We start from the raw sequence: 20,382 nt of genomic DNA on the forward strand, positions 1-20,382 counted from the left end.
TATTTTACTATCTTTTTCTTAATCTTCGTGAAAGTCAAATCAGCTCACTCTTTTTGGGACGGAGGGAGTATATATTTGAGCATGCACAACAAGGAAAAGCAGTTTTATGAATGAGAGGCGACAAAAACAAAGGCCTAACACCATCTCTAACAATCCTATAGCTAGTCTGACCAGTTCTACAAGTTAAATGGACATTTTTGTAGTAACATGTTATCTTTTCACTTTGCTTTCTAAATTTTTTATGTTACTCGAATTTTAACTAAAAAATGGTTAAGGATCTAATTGGTCGTTTCCTAAGGAGCAAAAAGCCACATAAAATTAGAAAAGCTGCAAGAATCATAGGTTCTTCGTTAGAAGATCATAGTACTTCTTTATTCACATGGATAACTCAAACTAAAGAAACATTAACAAAATATACCAGAGTATTTGATATAAATGAATGGAACACAAAGAATAAACATTTCCCAGAATGAAGAAAGGCAGTTGTATCCATCACACCTGCAAACAAAAACAAATGCCACCCACTAGTTGTCTTATTGATTCGTTTGGTCTTTTTTAAATCCACTTAACTGTTGTAAACTCTTATAATCGTATAGTCATCAACATGAAACTTTTTAGGGGACATAGTGCTCCTGATAGCAAAGAACCGGCGAGCAGTTTATGTTGATTGAGAAATATAATGAGATGAAATTTTTATTAACCTATAGTGTTAAATATAGGATGGAGCAAGAATACTTGCATACAAGAAATTTGTTCTCCGGGAAACTGATGTATTTAAGAGGATTCATGAACATATCACCCACTCGTTCTTCAGTCTTGCAACAACCTGACAGATATCTTCCTCTCCCTATTCTTGACCAAGTACCAAATGAACTAATGTTTGATGCATATGTGCTTGCCTTTATCATAAAAAAATGATGTTAATCATTTTGGGCAATCGCATATTTTCTTTCTCAATAAATTTGTGAAAATCTTTAGGAAATTGTTTAAGTTCCTTTGCGCCTATTCCTTTAGAGTGCTTGACATATATCCTCCTGAATCTGAGGATATATACTCTGCTTAAACAGTTGAAAGAGCAAATATAGCTTGTTTTCTTGATATCTTGGTTACAAGTATGAAAACTCTGATATAATAAGTAAGAATACATTCCCATCACTACCACAATATTTCCACACATAATTTCATCAAAAAACGCAAATAAATATTGGCATCTGCGATAAAAAGGGAAGCCCTCCTTTCTGCATATAAGGATGCTGTTGACTTTGTAATCATGAAAAATACCATATTAAAGTTTTAAAGAAATATATAATGACAGGCATGCATATTCAATCCGCATTCCTCTTCACTTGACGGTCATATATCATCTTGATCAATAGAACAATGACGAAAAGAAAGAAGAAGGAACCAATGAGGCAAACGGTAATGGCGATGGCCAGTGAGTGAGATAACACCACATACGTTCCAGTAATGAAAGTCAACATCATTGCCATGACGGAAACAATGTTGAGCCCAGTTGATGCAGCATTTAATTTGGACACTTGATGGGGATCTTCGTACATAGATTCAAGAAAGTAGAGAAACAAAGAACATGTTGATAGTAGCAAAGCCAGTGCATCTGATACCATAAATGCATTTAATGCAGTCTTTTTAGAGAGAATTACCAATCCTTCATCAACCTCTCCACTTTGATGTAGACCACCCGGCATGGTAAATCCTACGGTGAAAGTGACTGTAGTTATTAGTGCACTAACTACTATCTGGGTGTTGGTCCTCTTTTTGTACCTTTCCAGATCTTTTTTCATCTTTTTTCATCTGTGCATTCTTTTCATCGATCAATATTTTTGTATATTTATCAAAAATGAAATCCTTTTTCTCTCTTTTACTTGGAAGCACTGAACTTTCTAAGATATCCGTATCCTTCTTCATGCTTTTACGCCAAAATTTTCTGGACGAATTAGACTGCACATCATCAAGTGCAATTTTAATTTTCACCTATAAATAAAAGAACAACCAATAATTAGTAATTATAAGAAGACATCCTATACATATGACTAATAACTTTACTCAATACTCTGCAAAGATCTGTTACGAAAGGATCAAAGAACTAGTTTATGTAAAAACTAAAAAAGAAGAAGAAAAGAAGGTTTTTTAAGTACCTGCTCCGCAATGATATCATCTTTAGAATACAGCATGTCCCTAGGAGTCCAACTTTTCTTATTTTTTACCATTGTATTAAGTCCCTTATGTTCAATAAGTTCTGGTACGAAACAACCATTAGAGATAAGTAGATGGAGAGGTGTATCACCATTGACATCTTGCTGTTGTAAAAGCTGGTCCTTGTATTTTTGGGGACAATGTTTTAGAATACCTTGTACCATATTTTTATTATTTTTAGCTGCTGCCAAATGTAGTATATTTTGACTATCTTTGTTAACAGCTGTGTATGCAGACGATGTAGATGGCCACAATTTCACAAGTTGTATAACTGTAGAAGTATATCCATGCTCAACTGCTACATGAAACGGTGTTGATACCATATCTCGGTACACAAATTGATATCCAACATCCTTTTGTGCTTCAATTAGTGGACCAAGTATTGAAACAAATTCATGATAAGCAGCATAGTGAAGTGGAGTCCAACCTTCTGCTTCAGAAAAAGTTACAAGGTGTTTTCTCCCTTTCAAGAGACCTAATACAGAGTCTGCAGGAAACAAATTCGATCAACTATGTAAATTACATGGAACAAGAAGTAAAAAAATATGTAATGAACGTAAAGTTGATTGGCATTACATAATGTATAAAAAAAGTTCAATCTAGAACATTTAAAATGTATATGCTATTATATCTCAAATCACAGTGAAATTGAGAGAGTTTTTAATGCCGCTATAAGTTATAACAAGAACAAGAGTGCAACTGCTTACTGGTATAGTTTTAATGTATCATTTACTCCTAAATGAATGTACTCACATGACAAATTCCAATACAATAGATATAACGTACCTTTATCGCGTCTTTTAATTGCAAGAATCAAAGTGAGCACACCTTTATGATCAGGGTTAATTCCAGCTTCATAAGTTTCAGACAGCAATTTGACAATATCCGTACTATACTCATTGTCGATGGCCTTGTAGATTAAACGCATAAGGCCATGTTTTTTGCTTCCACGACAATTTTGATAGGCAGGATCCTCTTCTAATAATAGTTTAACAACCCCCACATTGTTTCTCTCCACCGCCAGTTGCAAGACAGTGTTTCCGAACTCATCAGTGCTATTAAATAATGCATCCTCCTCACTAGTCCAATGTTTGAATGCATCAATAATCATCCCAACCGCATCTTTCCATTCTTCCGTCGCTGCAAGTCAAATTGAAATAATCATTTATACAAGTTTCAAATACAATTTTCTAAGTAAAAATTTGTGATAAAATTTAAGGTGATTTTTAAACCTCCTCCTACTTGATATATATTCATATAAATTTTTGGAATGAGATTATGGATATGAGACCTTTTCCAACTTAAGATATAATATTTAATAAAGTTGATTCATTAATATATTACATACCTTGCATATTCTTAATAAGAGCATGCAAAGCACTGGCGCCGCCACCAGGACCCTCCAGACACTGTGCTGTGCAAGTTGTACAAATCTCCTTTATTATACCCATGTACCCTTTTTCCGCAGCTATGTAGATTGGAGTTTTGCCTTCATAATTTTGGATATGTCTATCACTTGGATCCGCTTCTACTAAGAGCTTGACAATCGCCACGTTACCGTTAAGCACTGCTACATGTAAGGCAGTGTTCTGCTTTGGACTAGTAGCTAGCCTAATAAAAGCTTTAAAAGCACTAAATGGGTTATGGGTATCATCACGTGCTGAAGAAGAAGGCAAATGTCGTCTGGCGGCATCAATGAGGACCTCAACCACTTGAGTGTGTCCATGATGTGCTGCAAGGTGAAGTGCAGTTTGTTTTAATTTATCCTGCTTGACCAATAGGTCTTTGTTTGAAAATTCTGTCACAATGAATCGCACGCGTTCTGTGTCTCCTCTCTTGGATTCAACGTGAAGGATAGTTTCTCCATCTTCGTTCAGTCTTTCGGCTTCCATATCCAGTGCAGCTCTGGCATTAGCATCTCCAGCAATTGCATCTGTAAACCAATGGGCAACAGCACGAGTATTTCTATACCTTTCTAGATCTGCTTTCATCCGTGCATCCCTTTCATTTATGAATAATGTAGTAGCTTTATTAAACATCATATCCTTTCTCTGTCTTTTACTTGGGAGCACTAAACTTTCCCATATATCCATCTTCCAATCAGTCTGGACATAGTCAAGTATAAGTTTTATTTGTACCTGTGAAGAATCTCATCATGAAAATTACATTATTAGACCCATAAAATTTTTTACTTAATTTTGTTTCAATAGTATTTTTTAATTTGTTTTCTCGATATATATATATATGTGTATATACACACACACCACACACAAACACACGCACTTTTTACTTCTATTCATTTTATAATATACTAACCTTTAACATGTGCGAAGCGCGGGCGGGTATATAATTCGTAATTTATTATTTATTTATAGTTTAAATTTTAACATCATTTTATTAGTATTTTAGTATTAATAGATTGAATTTTAATTAAATTATATTATTCAACTGACTATATTTTCTCCCGATTACTTAAAAATGGACAAACCCTAATATATATATATATATATATATATATATATATATATATTAGGATTTTAGTACATTTAATCCGAATTTAGTACACGTAGATTTAAAAATTAAAAAAATCAGAAAATTCTAATCTTATCCAAACATAGGCGATCGTGTAATAATTTTGAAAGATTTAGTAATCTAATCAATCGAATTTCAACGTAATTTTGTAATCTTGATTTTTTTGACAACAATAACTTTTAAGATTAGAGTTAGAAAAGGTTATGTAATGATTATATTGAAATAGAACACATTAAAGTTAAAAAGAGTTTCAAAATTGTATATCTATAATTTTATTTATAACATCATTATAATTTTTTTAGTGAAATATTATATGATAATGTATTGTTATGAGTGTTTTTAGTATTTGAAACTGTTTATAATACTAATAGACTCCACATTTGTAGACTTGTAGTACCAAAAGGAGAGTACCAAACTAAAAAATATAACTAAAATCTTAGACTACAAATTATACTCATGTTGACTTATTATAGTATAATATAGATTTATATATATAAGTGTGTGTGTATATATTGTTAACTATATCACGTGCTGCTTATACTTTTATGTTAAAACAATACTTATGTAATATACAAAGTGATTTTTTTAATATTATGTGTACAAATTATAATCATTGTGTTAACAACATACTCCCTACATCTCTTTTTATATATCCTTTTTCCGAATTTTTTTTTATCAATATTTGTTTCATTTCTCTTTTAATAGAGATTTTTTGAATATTTTCTCTTCTTTGAAAACAAGTTTTCATGTTTGACTAACACACATATAAACATAAATAAATTTAATTCCGTGAATTTGTCAGGGGTAGACAAAAAAACCAAATACTCAACTAATAATTTATTCTTAAGATCCGTAATTTTTCAAAAAGGACATGTAAATGGGGACAGAGGGAGTATATATATATATATATATATATATATATATATATATATATATATATATATATATATATATATATATATATATATATATATATATATATATATATATATATATATATATATATATTCAACTATTTCGTTCTTTTTGCGAAATAAATGATCAAAAGAGCATTTCATTAAATGAGATCATTTTAAATGTCATTGCGATTTATGAAAGAGCATTAATTTCTCCACGTGAGCGACGCTACTGATAAATTACTCCGATCTCTCTATTCCAAAATAAGAGCCGCTTTTAAGTTTTTAAATGTAATTTAAGATGTTAAAAAAAAATGCTTCTACATATTATTTTTCAAATTTTTTTTCTGAATAAAAATTTAATGCATAGAAATATGTTCTTTTTACAACTCAAATTACTTGAAAAAAGTCAAAGTCACTCCTATGTTGTGACAGAGTGAGTAATTAGTTAAGTATAGTATAATCGATGTTTTCAAAAAAAAAAAGTATAGTATAACTAAAGGTAAAGATAAAAAATAAAAAGGTCAAAAGGAAAAGTTAAATGTAATAAAACGTAGTTTTCGTGATTTAGTACTTCCTCTTGTCCTTTTTATAAGTCATTTAGACTTTTTGTACACAATTTTATGTCCTTTGACCACCTACATAAAATTATTTTGTTTTAAATTTTCTTTTTACTAAATTAAAATATGAGACATATATTTTTATTTTAAAAAAGAAAAATTTAAAAATATTAATTCCAAGTATGTGGTCAAAACGCATAGATTTGTGTGCAAAAAGTTAAATTGACTCATATATGGGACCAGAGGGAGTAGAAAATAAAAATTAAAGGATAATACGTACCTGATCGGCAATAATTTCATCTTCAAGATATAACATGTCATGAGAATTCCAATTTTGGTTATTTTTTACCCTTGTATTAATCCCTTTATGATTTATAACTTCGGGGATGTAGCAACCACGGGAAACAAGTATGTGGACAGGTGTATCGCCATTATCATCTTGCTCGTTCAATATCTTCTCCTTATATTGTTCAGGACAATACTTCAAAATACCTTGTATCATCTCTTTTTTGTTTTTGGTTGCCGCCAAATGTAGTATGTTTTGACCACTCTTGTTAACAGCGGTGTATTCAGAAGATGAAACCGGCCACATTTGCATAAGGCGTATAACTGTAGATGTATATCCACCCTCGGCCGCTAAATGAAATGGTGTTATCATATCTTCATATACAAATTGGTATCCAACATCTTTTAGTGCTGTTATTATGACATCAAGTATAGAATCAAATTCATAATAGGCGGCGTGGTGAAGTGGTGTCCAGCCTTGATGGTCCACAAAGCTTGCTAGGTGCTTGTTTTCTCCCAACAAATGCAATACAGACACTGAAAAAAAAAATTTATTTTGTTTATTACAACTACTTGCCTAGAGTAGCAGCATAGTTTACTTGAAATAAACATGCCAGATTGGAGGTTTCTATTCATCATAGAGGAGGAATGATTCCAAATGTATTAGAGATTAATTTATCAGAAACAATCTAGAGTCGAAAGCCTTAATATTTGAGAATAAAACAGGAGTGCCTTTAGCAGAGGCGCAGAAGCAACATCAGACAGCAAAGATTTTCCCATACCTTGACGAATTCACTCTTTGCTCTATGTCCACATGATGTGTTTTAAATTTATCATTAAATTTTAATGAGTAAACTTCAGAGTTGTGTCCAAAGTTTACATTGATTTTCAAAATGTTGGCTAGAGTTTCAAATTCTCAAAAAGATGGCCAAACTTTGGCTTCGCTTTTTAAAAGTGTGGCTCCCGTTAAATGTCACTAACGGGAGTCACACTTTTAAAAATCGGAGCCAAAGTTTGGCCATCTTTTTGAGAATTTGAAACTCTGGCCAACTTTTTAAAAATCAGTGTAAATTTTGGCCACAACTTTGAAGCTTACTCAGTTTTAATAGATATGAGTAATTTTATATCATATATATAATTGAATTCTTTGAATAACATACCTTTATCACGCCTTTTAATAGCAAGAATCAAAGCAACCGCGCCTTTGTGACCACCAGCTTCGTAAGGTTTAGAAAGAATTTTGACAATATCGATATACTCCTTATCCATGGCTCTGTCGATTAAAGGGAGAAGACTTTCTGATTTACTTCCAGGACCATGTTGATAGGCCGGATCTTCTTCTAGTAACAGTTCAACCACGTTCACGTGATTACCCTTTACTGCCAGTTCCAAGACCGTGCATCCGGACTCATCAGTTTTATTAAACAGAGCTTCAAAGCTTAGATGTGGTACATCCTGAGTACTCGAACGTCTGGCTACATTGATGATCATGCTGATCATATCTTCTTGTTTTTCCTTGACTGCAAGTCAAGTGCAAATATTGATTGTACATTATTACATATTTATTTTACTAAATTTGCATTTAAAAAAGAGTAAACGACAAAGTGGTGGCTGAAGTTTGTCAAATTTTACAGAATGGTGGCTGGACTTTGAAAACTACGGAATGATGGCCGGAGTTCACCTCCGCCTTTTAAAAAGGTGGCGGCCGTGAAGCTCCGTTAATTTCCTCCGTTAACTCCATTAAAATTATTTAAAAGAAAGGGTATTGAAGGAAAATCACCCCAAAACCCTCCAAAAATTGTGTCTCCTCTCTCCTTCTCCCTTGTATTACCTTCTCTCTAGCATCACCGTTACACAGCTGCAATCTTTCGTAAGCGTCAAAATCAAAACTTGCCAAACACCCACCCAAAATCACAAACACCCAGTAATCTCAGCTCAGTTTCAAGCATACCCACTAACCCAATTTCAAAAATTCCTCCCCGCAAATCACCTCAAACCAGCTCCGAGCATTTCGCCGGGTGGTTCGCGAGTGAGGTCTATTTCTTTGAGCATATATCCTCCAGGAAGTTTAAGTCCTAAACACTTTTCAACAACCAAATCACCTGAATTGACTCCGCTTCAAATGTAGGATCCGAGTGATTTATCATCACAAGCTTCTGAATTATCATCCGTAGACAGGGTGACTAGCATTTTACATCGACGAACTAGCATTTTACATCCACGACACCTTGGTTTTAGAGCTACATCTTGACCAGCTTCTTCGTCGCTCGAAAGATATATTAGTGAAAGTCAGGCTTCATCACCAACAACATCTCATGTATCTTCACCGGCATCATATGAGTGGGGGATTCTTGAGTGAGGATGTTTCGAAAGTAGAGAGTTTTGGATTTGGGGATAATCAGAGAGTTTTTACCTAAAACCCGCATTTACCCTTTTTTTTAGATATTTTTTTTAAGTTAACGGGGGAAATTAACGGAGCTTAACGGCCGCCACCTTTTTAAAAGGCGGAAGTGAACTCGAGCCACAATTCCGTAGTTTTCAAAATTCAGCCACCATTCTGTAAAATTTGACAAACTTCAGCCACCACTTTGTTATTTACTCTTTAAAAAATGTCATACTTTAATTTAATATATATTTTTGAGCTGACTGCTCATGAGTCCCTTCTATAATTTCTATACAAATCCTTTGAATTTAAGACGTATAACAAATTGAACATTTTGTGTGAAGAAGGACTCCGTCTATTATATTTTGACAACAGCGCAGTAGCTTTTGTCGAAATTTGTCAAGTAAAAATGTTGAATTAGCATAAAGATTGGATGAGAAAGGCCGTCATTAACATACACTTAAGTTAAGGGTTAATTATCTAGTTCGTCACTGAACTGAAAATGGTATCAAGATGGTCACTAAAATCACCAAAAGAGAAGATTAAAGAAAAAATGTAAACATGCTAATATCAGCAAAGAACTGTTAAACAGTGTTGTAATTGCTAATAATTGTTTGTCGCGAGTCTGGAAATATGAAGTACCCCATACCTCTGTGGGCTTTCTGAAATGCAGGATATAAAGCAGCATGTAAAGCAGTACTCCTACCGCCAGGACCGTCCAACGATGTGGCGGTGCAAGTTGTACAGAGTATCTCTACTACATCGTTGTACCCTTCTTCGGCAGCCAAGTAGAGCGGTAATTTACCCAGTATGTTTGGAAGATATGCATCACTTGGATCGGCCTCTACTAATAGCTTGACGACAGAAGCATGACCCCTCTCAGCGGCTAAATGTAAGGCAGTGTTAGAACATGAATCAGCATGTCTAAGGAAAGCTTGAAAAGAAGTAAATGGATTATAATTAGCAGATGAAGAGTACTGCAGATGTCTAGCTGCATCAATGAGGAGCTCAGCCACTTGGGTGTGTCCAAAATATGCCGCCCATGTAAGAGGAGTCTTTTATTGATTTTCCAGCTCCACCAAAAGGTTTTTGTGTGCAAACTGCTTCAAAATGAATCGCACACGATCTGCATTTCCATTTATGGATTCAATGTGAAGGATTGTTCTTTGATCTTTGTCCAGTCTATCAGCTTTCAACTCTAATTGAGCAATCGCATGAGCATCTCCGGCAATGGCAGCATCGTACAAAGTATTTAGATCCATAACTGTATATATAATCTGTAGTCGATTATTAGAAGAAACTGTATTCAGATGCTAGTCATTCATCACAAATTCTACACCAAAATATAATTGACTTGGAATTTTATGACTTAAGTAAATATCTGCAACTTTTTATTGAAGAATCATATGCGTGCAGTACAAATTAATGGGGCCGTTTGGTTTAACTTAAAAAGGTGTCAGGTTATTTACTCAAGCTCTTTATTTTAACTGATGAACCCAACAACATATGTTTTAGGTGGACAGTGGACACTGCTCTTGATATGAAAGAAGACCTAAGCGGTGTAAGGTAGTTATTGAGAAATATAATCAACTGAAAAAGCATACAAGTATATACATGATAGTAAACTTAATTAGTCTAACAATTGCTGTCATCTTGTGTCCAGGTTGCTGATGTCTGATTACTTTTAATTTGCAGTAATAACAACAGATTTTTTAAATTAAAATACTTCAGTGCTCCTAAAAGAAAGTTTAAGGTAAATAAATAACATTAGGCAATGAAATTGTGTGAATAATAATTGTTTAAAAGTATTGATGAATAAAACAATGCCTCCACAGTAGCTACAATTTCCCACTTGAGAAGGTCGTTTCTTCTACTTGTGGAGTCATGTAGACTAAATCAAGAAAACATGAAATACTTAAAGTACATCTAAATAATGACAGACATACTCAACCTTCAGTCTTTTTTACTTTGCCGTCATATACAGTCTTGATTAGTGCTGTAATCCGATCCGGGCAGCTTGCGAGCTCGCCCGGCTCGAACTCGTTTTGATGGGCTCGGCTCGGCTCGTTTAGTTAATCGAGCTCGAGTTCGGGCAGAGGTTTTGGCTCGTTTTGTTAAACGAGCTGGCTCGACTCGACTCGTGAAAATTAACGAGTCGGATTCGGGTAGCATTTTAGGCTCGATTTAGTGTTAAATTGAACGAGCCGGCTCGCCCGACTCGTTAAACTCGGCTCGTTTAGCTAAACGAGCCAGCTCGACTCGACTCGTGAAAATAAACGAGTGGAGTTCGGGCAAAGGTTTTGGCTCGTTTTCTTAAACGAGCCGGCTCGGCTCGACTAAATAAAACTCGGCTCAAATTATGCTCGACTCGAAACTCGGCTCGCCCGGACCGAATAACAGCCCTAGTCTTGATCAATACTCAATAGAATAATGATGAGAAAAAAGAAAAGGGAACCAATAATCGAACTTGGTCCTAATTAATGGAAGGGACGCATATACAAGTTCAACAATTATCTGACATGTAGATTGTAGGGTATCAAACTATCAATAATGGACTCCAGTATTTGCTTGTCACTCTGCAAACATATCTGGGTATCCGGGACCGGGAGTATTCAGTATTTACAGTGAAGTAGCTGGATACACTTTAATGCATAGTTTAAATACTCATTTTAGTTGACACATTTATATTTTTGTTGGTCAAATTGACTAATCGTTGACCAGAGATTATAAATTATTCTTTCATTATTTTAAAAAATTGAAGATTACATCTTAAAGTAGATTAAAAGTTATTTCCGGTGACATATATTTTTTATTTTTTCAATTGATAAAATATTAATAAATCTCGGTCAAACTTTGGTCAATTTGACCGGCACAAAACCAAAAGTGAGTTAACTGCTTAGGTAGGGAGTGTCTGTCAACAATGTAACCAGCTGTATCAACCACTTCTTCTATGTTGTAATGTAGCATTTGAATGTGGGGACTTGATGTAAATTGGTTGTTGGGTTTACTATCGATAATGCATTTACAATTTAAAAAATCAAAGGTTAAATTTACGAGAAGCTGTGAGTTAACTGCTTAGGTAGGGTGTATAAACAGAGCTTTCAAACTTAAGATATAATCTAGGATTGATATGTTTATTCTGGAGGATTTTGAACTTAAGATTCTAAATCCAAAATGTGTTTAAAGATTATTCGAGCAATTTAAACTTGTTATCTTTTACTTGTTTATCGAATTGTACTATTTTAGGTTTGGTATACAACTTGACACTTCACGGCTTCATGCTAGGATGGTTTGTAATTTAGAAATCCAGCAATAAAATATAATAATTTAGAATTGGCCAATGAAAGAGGAGCTAGACGTTTTCGAAACAGAGTATTTGTAAATTAGCCAATTGCCACTTGTCAGTGAAATATTACAATAATTTAAAGTTGGTGAAAGATTTTATCATCCAGTTCTGTGCACTTGTATGTAATATCAGATGATGAAAGTGGTGGATGAAATATAATTCAGAAAGTTGTAACTCATCAAAGATGAAGAAGATATTGCTGGGATTGATCACCACATTGGACTTGCTCTGCGAAAGACATTTTGTTCCATTTTAAGAGATAAAAATCTGTTCCGTCAGCCTATTTTGTTCCATTTTGCTCTAAATCTTGTTGTGAAAAAGAATGGGCTTCAAATCCTATGTACAAATAAAACATTCTGTTTCCTTGTATATTGTTAAGTTAACTTCACATGTCTTAATTTTAAATAAATAGGCTGCTGTGAGTTTAGTTATTTTCTGCCACACTATTTGTCTGTTTTCGCCAAGTTTACATCAGCTAAATACGTGTATTTTGATATTAGGGGTAACAATGCAAGTCAAAAAAGTTATCACTTGACAAAGGATGCAAAAGATCCTACACAAGATGATATGCATAAACATCCATATAATTCAGTCTCTGGCTGAGCAATTTAATCGTCAAAGCGCTTGCTGTGTGATAGACAATTTAATCCGGTTCAAGGGACTGAGTTTTTTTCAATTAACCTGCTGCAGTACCACTGGATTAACATATTGCTCTCCATCCAAGGTATAAACTAGATGAAACTATAATATAATAAAACTGATCAAAAAGTAGAGGTTGTTTAAAGTAGGCAGAGTTAAATTCCTGAAAGAACTTGCAAAGCAGAAACAACATAGCTCTTTTATAGGTGAAAAATCCTCCCAAAAGTCCTGGAGTCTGTGGAACTTGTTATTTGTTTTCGAGTTAATTGCATTTTGCACCCCTACGCTTGGGCCCAAAAACACTTTATTATGCAAACTTTTGATAATTGCATTTCGCCACCCACTGGTATTTTGTTCGCGGCAATATCCACTCTTTCCGTCAACCTCCGTTAAATATATATGTTTAACGTTACTTTAGCGGGGGTAAAATGGGAAAATTAACTTTTTAACTATCTTCTTCCCCATTTTACTTTATATAAACCCTAATCTCATCTTCATTAGCCCTAATTTACTGTAATATTACACGCTGCAACAATGTGGTTGATGATGAGGGGAGAATGAAGAGGGCATTGGTGATTCAAATGATTCTATAAAATTTTCTGTGGGTGATACTACTATTTCCGAGGTGAATAGTCCTATGGTTCTGGCTTTTCTGAGAATTTGCTGACCCCAGTTGAGAATCTTAATCAATGGAAAGCTGCAAATTCAAAGGGGTTGTAACCTCGCCTCATTGTGTGTCCTGTGGTTTTGTCTTGTTGTGAATTCTGCAAGCATTGTGTATGTGTTAATTATTATGAGCATTGATTGTGTTATGTGGAAGAGGGTTGTGATATGAATATGATGTGTGTTTGCTGAAACAGAACTTATGAGTAAACAAAAGGAAAAGTGCCCAAGTATTCTTTCGCGGTATACATGCTACATGTCCATGAAATCATAAACTGTCATTCTATTCTTCCAAAATCTTGATGACTCAACTAATTAGTAATCAGACTAAAAAACTGCAAAAGCAAATGGTCTCAGATTATACAATGTTAAAGCATCAAACTATAATAGGCAAATAGCTCTCTCGTAAGCAAATGGCTGATGACATTGCAGAGTGAGGGAATTAAGTACATCTGAAATTGGGAAATTAGTAGCGATGAGGGGGTGGTGACTCGGACTAGTGAGGTTAGGCCAGAGCTTCTATAGGGTACTTTCAAGTGTTTAGAGTGTGCCTCGCCTAGAAAGTCGCCAAGACGAAACCCTGGGTGAATTCAATTTATTAAACTGTCTAATTAACCCATTAATAATGGGTTTGTATTTTAATTTTTTTAAATACCACAATTGCCCTCAATTTTTTAACGGAACTGTTAACTTTTGACGGAAGGAGTGCATATTGCCGCGCACAAAATATCAGTGGATGCTGAAGTGCAATTATCTAAAGTTTGCATAGCAAAGTGCTTTTGGGCCCAAGTGCAGGGGTGTGAAATGCAATTAACTCTTTGTTTTCCTAATATTCCATCAGGTATATATACATGACAGGTCAGATTCGAGATAGAACCAAGTTATTGTTAGAACTTAGAACTCGCTAAGGACCATTAGATCTAAGTATATTATATGGTTGAGTTTGAAATTACATTTAATTACGAAGTACTATATGCATTAAATATGTACATATTTATGACCATTAACTACTCAGTTTAAATAAAATGACTTACTTACCATAACTACTTTTAGTTTTAATTATAATTATTATATATTGCTGCAGTATACTCTATTTTGTAAATAGATTATACTGCAGCAATATATAATTATTATATATTGCTGCAGTATACTCTATTTTTATGTCATATATTCATTAAAACGAAAAATACTATTGCAGTATATCATAAATTATACTCTTACACTATTGTCGAACTAATACAAAAATAACATAACCATAGTATATACCATTGCAGTATATGTAAGTAAGAGATAAAATAATAGATTCAATTCAGAAACACGATAAGCCAAAATGAAATAATTAGTGAATTCATTATTTTATCTGTAACTTAAATATACTGCAATGATATACCATAGTATATTTATGAATTGATTTGATTTTTTTTTATCTATTACTTAGATATATATGTTGCAATGGTATACTATAATTATATTATGTGTGATATATTTCCTGAAATAGTGAGATATGATATATAATTTATTACCTAATATAATGTAAAATATAATGTGTGCTTTAATGAGGGAAGATATTAAATGATTTAATATAAATGCCTTTTAGATCACAGCCATAGATTTTAAATAAATCTGACGGATGTCTACTGTCCTAAGTTCTAATTCTAGTATAGGTTCTGATTTGAACCTCAGGTTCTGATTTGAACCTTACCCTATACGGGTATATAAGTTTAAATGATAACCCTGAACCAAATGAAGTTCAGAAAATGTTGCTCACTAAAAATGAAGAAGATCAATATAATTTTAGTTAAAGGCAATTAATTTAATCATTAATCTGGACTTGCTCAGTAATAGACTTTATTAGTTTTAAGAGATCAAATTCGTTTAGTTGCCTTGCTGCAGTACATAACATAAGAGACACTTCCTGACTCAAACTTCTCATATCTCTGCGTAAATTCATCCACTCTCCAGTTATGGTAAGTTCTATTGGAACCACGCCTGTTGCATTTGCACATTCAGACTTCATCAGATGTACCACAGCCCCAAAAGTTGTACATCTAAGCCATGCGGTAAAAAGAAGAAAGAAAAGTACCTAGATAAAGGGATGCACTAAAAACGTCAAACTATCTAAAGAGAAAGTATGATACGGGAATATACATAAAATTCGTCATAATTTGCAAAACTTGTTAAATGTTTGAGTTAACAGATGCGAGGAAGAATTCAATTACCTATGACATGCCAAAGAGAGTAACTTTGCAATTCGGATGAAGATGTGATGATATCAGGCTGTTAATTAGATAGCCTTAAATGCATTACCTCAGATACTCCTGCCTTAGTTCATTCAATCCTATACTTAAGTTCCCAGTCTCAAGGGCAGAGAACATAATTAATTAATATAGTTAATATAGTTTCTGGAGAGTTTAGGAAGAAGCCTCTCCAATATGATACATGTATTACACTTGCACACGACCAACATTTTATATCATTTACATAGAAAACACACATATATCAGATCAATATTAACAGAATAATCTCCACTGCTTCGAATATAAAGAATATGAAGAAAGAAAGCACCATAACGAAAAAATATATGTATTTTATTCTGTTATATATCTTTCATTAGCTTTGGATTCTTATATACATGTCATCATATAAAGATGCTTAACTAACCTGCATAGCTAGGAAGATTGACACAAATGGTGAAGATGCGGTGGAGAAATAAAACTAATGCTTCATTATCGATAACAAACATTGCACCTTGGCTCTTATCCACGATGAGTTTTGCTATATACAAGATATGAGTATCACTTTGTCTAGCTAATAAACTTTTCTTGTAGATTATTCCAGCTGTCAGTTATGTGAGCTGTCATAGGGTATATATTTACATATATTCTAGATGATTTTATTCTCATATTTATTATATTTTGCATCAAATTGGATATTTATTTAATAGATTTTAATGTTTTATTGTAGGAAGAAAGGAGTTCCTAAAGTTGAAAGGAATTAGAATAAAGAGTTTAATTTGAAGGAAATTCGGATTTGTTGGATTGCTTGCACATGACTCACTGTTTCAGCCATATTCTAGAAGTCAAAATTGGGTGATCTTACAGCCCACGCAAAGCTAAGAGAATTTTTTTTTATTAAGAGATGGTCCAATATCCAAAATTCAACAGAAGCAGCCCAGAAACAGGACAGAAAACAGAGCTACGAATTTTCCTTGGATAAACCAATTTCGTTTGGGATACTGTTTTGTATTTCCTTGTAAGCATTAAAATCATATACTCCCTCCGTCCCATCAGGTAGTTTACGTTCACTGTTTGCACGTATTTTGAGGCTCTTAAAAAGGATAGGTTAATAATATTTTTAAAAATAATTTTTTTTCTAAATAAAAGTTTAGACATCAAACTTTTTTTCAAGATTTTTTTTAAAAATATATATATAATGTAAGTATATTTTATAGGAGTCTTAAAATGCGTGCCAAAAAGTAACGTAGGAATCTGGTGGGACGGAGGGAGTATATATTAGGAGAATAGACATTAGAGAAGGGGGGAAGAGTATTGTATAATTAGGTTAGGTTAAAAACACTCTTCATCTTTTTCTTCAAGACTTCGGGATTGAAGATTTCATTGTATAATCCATCTTTATTTTCTTATATATCTATAATGCTAGAGTAGATTTTATCCTAGAGTTGTGTTGAACCCTAGTTATGGTTGATGCAAGATTTTCGATAATCTCTAGTTGATGAGGTTATTTGCTCTTGCTTATTGAGTTGTGCTAATTAAAAATAACAGGTCAGACGTGATTATGTGTATCGTGTGAACCGATATCTATCTACCATCAGAAGTTGGATTTAGATGGTTGTGATTTATCCAATAAGGACATGAACTTCTCCATGGAAATAGGTAGAAGGAATTGTTTGGAAGTTAGAATGCTATGTTTAATGTCTCTAAATTGCATGATACCATGGAAATAGGCTTGATTGTATTTTAGAGAAGCCATTAATACTCGGAAGAGGTTATTGGTATTTTATATGGCGCATCTTTCCTCTAGGGTAATTTACCTGATTAATTGGGGGAGAAAATCATAATTGCATTGATTCATGCTAGTGGGGATACTTGATTCTATATATTTTTAGTTAATTGTTTTCTAGATTTTATTTGTATTAGTTTATAATCTCTCAATCTTTTATTGTGTTATTTGTTAGTTGGATTGAATCGAGAATAACTAGTGTTTGATACGTTTGTCTCAGTGGGATCGACTCTGACTTATCCTACTACATAGTTAAGAGGTTTGGTTAGATATTTTATTATTTGATAGGCACACGACAGCCTTGTCAGCCAGCTGTGTGCTGACTTGGCACTGTTCATATTCATGTCTGAGAAATTGCAGCTTGATCTTGTACATTATCATCCCCCTCAAATTAGGAAACATGAATAGGTTCATGATGTTAGGATCTAGTAATGTTAAGTGGCTTGTTTCACTTATCTTCCTAGGACGTTGTTATACTAACTTGTCAAGCTAATCAGGTAACTTAGAGATATCTGTCATTTTGGAACTCTTATGATGTATTCTATTTAAGCTGTACTCTCTGATAATCTATCAATCATTAAGCTTTAACAAACTCTACATGGTAATATGATATCAGAGCCTGCTCCAATTGTTTTTACAAAAGAACCTTGCTTCCTGCTCATCTAATCCAATTTCAATGAGCTGAGCTAGGCCATTTTAACAACAAACAGGACTTGCTCTGCCATAGGCATTTTGATCAATTTTATGGGAGAAAATTTGCTTTTTTAACTCTCTATATTACTAATGTATTCTCGAAACAAAATATTGTTACTCTAATTCCTACCATTTAATGTTATTCGAAGTCATTAACAATTAGAAGAAAATATAAGGTAATAAACCTGAATGAACCAAAGGTTTTATTGGAGGAGGTAGAGTTTTAAAATTCTTGGAAAGACTATCAAAACGAAAACAAAATAGCTAGATGACAAGAGTAAGTTACTAAGAGCAAGTCCGAGAGATGCCTTGTACGACGTCCTAAGTTTTAATTTAGGACATTTGATAAAAAAAGTTGATTCCACAATGTCTCAATGATGTCTTATATCAATAGAACAACTTCTTAAGCCTATTTCTAAGGCACCTCTTTCTTTGCCCTATTTTATATTTTTATAAGGAAAAAAATTATAGTTTAGTGGCAAGTTTCAAAAAACACAATAAGTTGAGTGACAAAAAAATAATAATAATCTATTTTCCCTTTTTATAATATACTAGCCTTTAACCCGTGCGAAGCACGGGCGGCTTTATACGTAATTTATTATTTAAATTTTAACATCATTTTATTAGTATTTTGGTATTAATGAGTTGAATTTTAACTAAATTATATTAACCAACAGATTATACGTTCTCACGATAATTTAGCTTTTACAATTTATTATCTACAAATTAAATTTTAACATCATTTTATTAGTATTTTAGTATTAATGAGTTGAATTTTAATTAAATTATATTAACCAACAGATTATACGTTCTCACGATAATTTAGCTTTTACAATTTATTATCTATTTATAAATATTTTTTTGTTATTAATATGTGAGGATTATTATTCAATTGATTTTAAATCAGATTGTTCATATTTCAATTATAAATTATATTTAAAAGGATAATGATAAAGTTTTTGTTTTGTAATATAAGATGAGTGTTTTTATTATTTAAAATTGTTTAACATTCTCCATATGTTGTAGACTTCTAGTTCTTTAGAAAGAGTACTATACCAAACAAACATGACCAATTTGTAGACTACAAATTATACTCATGTTGGCTTATTATAATATTGTATAGATTATTATACATACTTTATTTCACTTTCTATTTTATATTGTCTTTCAATGATGAAAGAGAACCTATAATAATAAAATATTAAATATATATTGAGGATAATACACAATGTTTTTTTTTTTTGAGAAAAGGATAATACACAATGTTGAAGTTGAAGTTAGTTAAATATGTCTTAAATTATCAGACTTTAGTTTTTATATTATATTTAAGATTTGAACTAGGCAATTATTGGAGTTGCTCTAGGTTCTCATCAGCTGCAACTACTTCTCCGAATCCATTTCTTTGTAATGGAAATTAATTCTGAGCAAATCTGTTCTGTGATATAAATGAGCACAACATAATAAGTGGCAAGCCATAAGTCGGGCAAATTATTTAGAAAAAAAAAGTCCGGCAAATTTGTGCAACTCTACTTTACCTAGCTAAAAATGTGAAACTGACCTATAGAATCTTGTTTTAACTACAACACAAGTCTTCTTTATTCATCTAATATTCTTCACAATTCTTGATCGAACTTTATCATGATTTCACACGTGCTCATTCTTATTACCAGAAATGGAGTAGGACTACTTTATATTTAGGAGAAAAAATCATCATATGATGATGCTAGACTTGCCCATATGATAAGGAAGATTATCTATACTAATTGCGAATTTGAGAAAGCCAGGGATGATCAACTCACCGAATTCATGTAGTTAAGGGACAGTTGACAAACATTGTACTATTGTACTAGTGGTAAGTCGTGTGTATGTGTGGGTTAGCTAGCTAGCATGCATGAACTAAGAGCATCTCCAGTAGATTAGCTATATGTGATCTTAAGTTACTATTTTAAGGAATATGCACAAAAATTCACTTCAGCAGATTCCCTACTCATTCCTTAAATGTTAGGATCCAATTTCCATTCGTCATAAGTAGGGAATCCCTAACCCATTCCTCATTTAATTTTTAATGATTAAATATTCAACTCTCACCTTTTGCCCACTATTTCCCACATATTCTTTGTTATCTTTTTGTTAAAATAATTGAATTTAATA

General features: G+C 32.9%; 1 protein-coding gene across 2 annotated transcripts; it reads right to left on the bottom strand.

Moving 5' to 3' along the window:
- Window positions 1-1,102: 1,102 nt before the first annotated feature.
- Window positions 1,103-10,431, bottom strand: LOC108206743 (uncharacterized). Of its 2 annotated transcripts, none has more exons than XM_064086629.1 (7): window positions 9,520-10,431; window positions 7,648-8,007; window positions 6,483-7,024; window positions 3,563-4,352; window positions 3,001-3,354; window positions 2,157-2,701; window positions 1,103-1,959 (listed from the first exon to the last, which is right to left on the bottom strand). In XM_064086629.1, the coding sequence occupies exons 2-7, from the start codon at window positions 7,985-7,987 to the stop codon at window positions 1,747-1,749; spliced, it is 2,784 nt and encodes a 927-aa protein (XP_063942699.1). In that variant the 5' UTR covers window positions 7,988-8,007; window positions 9,520-10,431; the 3' UTR covers window positions 1,103-1,746. The 2 variants fall into 2 exon arrangements, with proteins under 2 accessions (XP_063942699.1, XP_063942698.1); XM_064086628.1 differs by having other exon boundaries at window positions 1,103-1,992; window positions 9,520-10,425.
- Window positions 10,432-20,382: the final 9,951 nt, after the last annotated feature.

The sequence above is a fragment of the Daucus carota genome, chromosome 2 (assembly GCF_001625215.2).
Source record: "Daucus carota subsp. sativus chromosome 2, DH1 v3.0, whole genome shotgun sequence".
Classification (NCBI taxonomy): Eukaryota; Viridiplantae; Streptophyta; class Magnoliopsida; order Apiales; family Apiaceae; genus Daucus; species Daucus carota.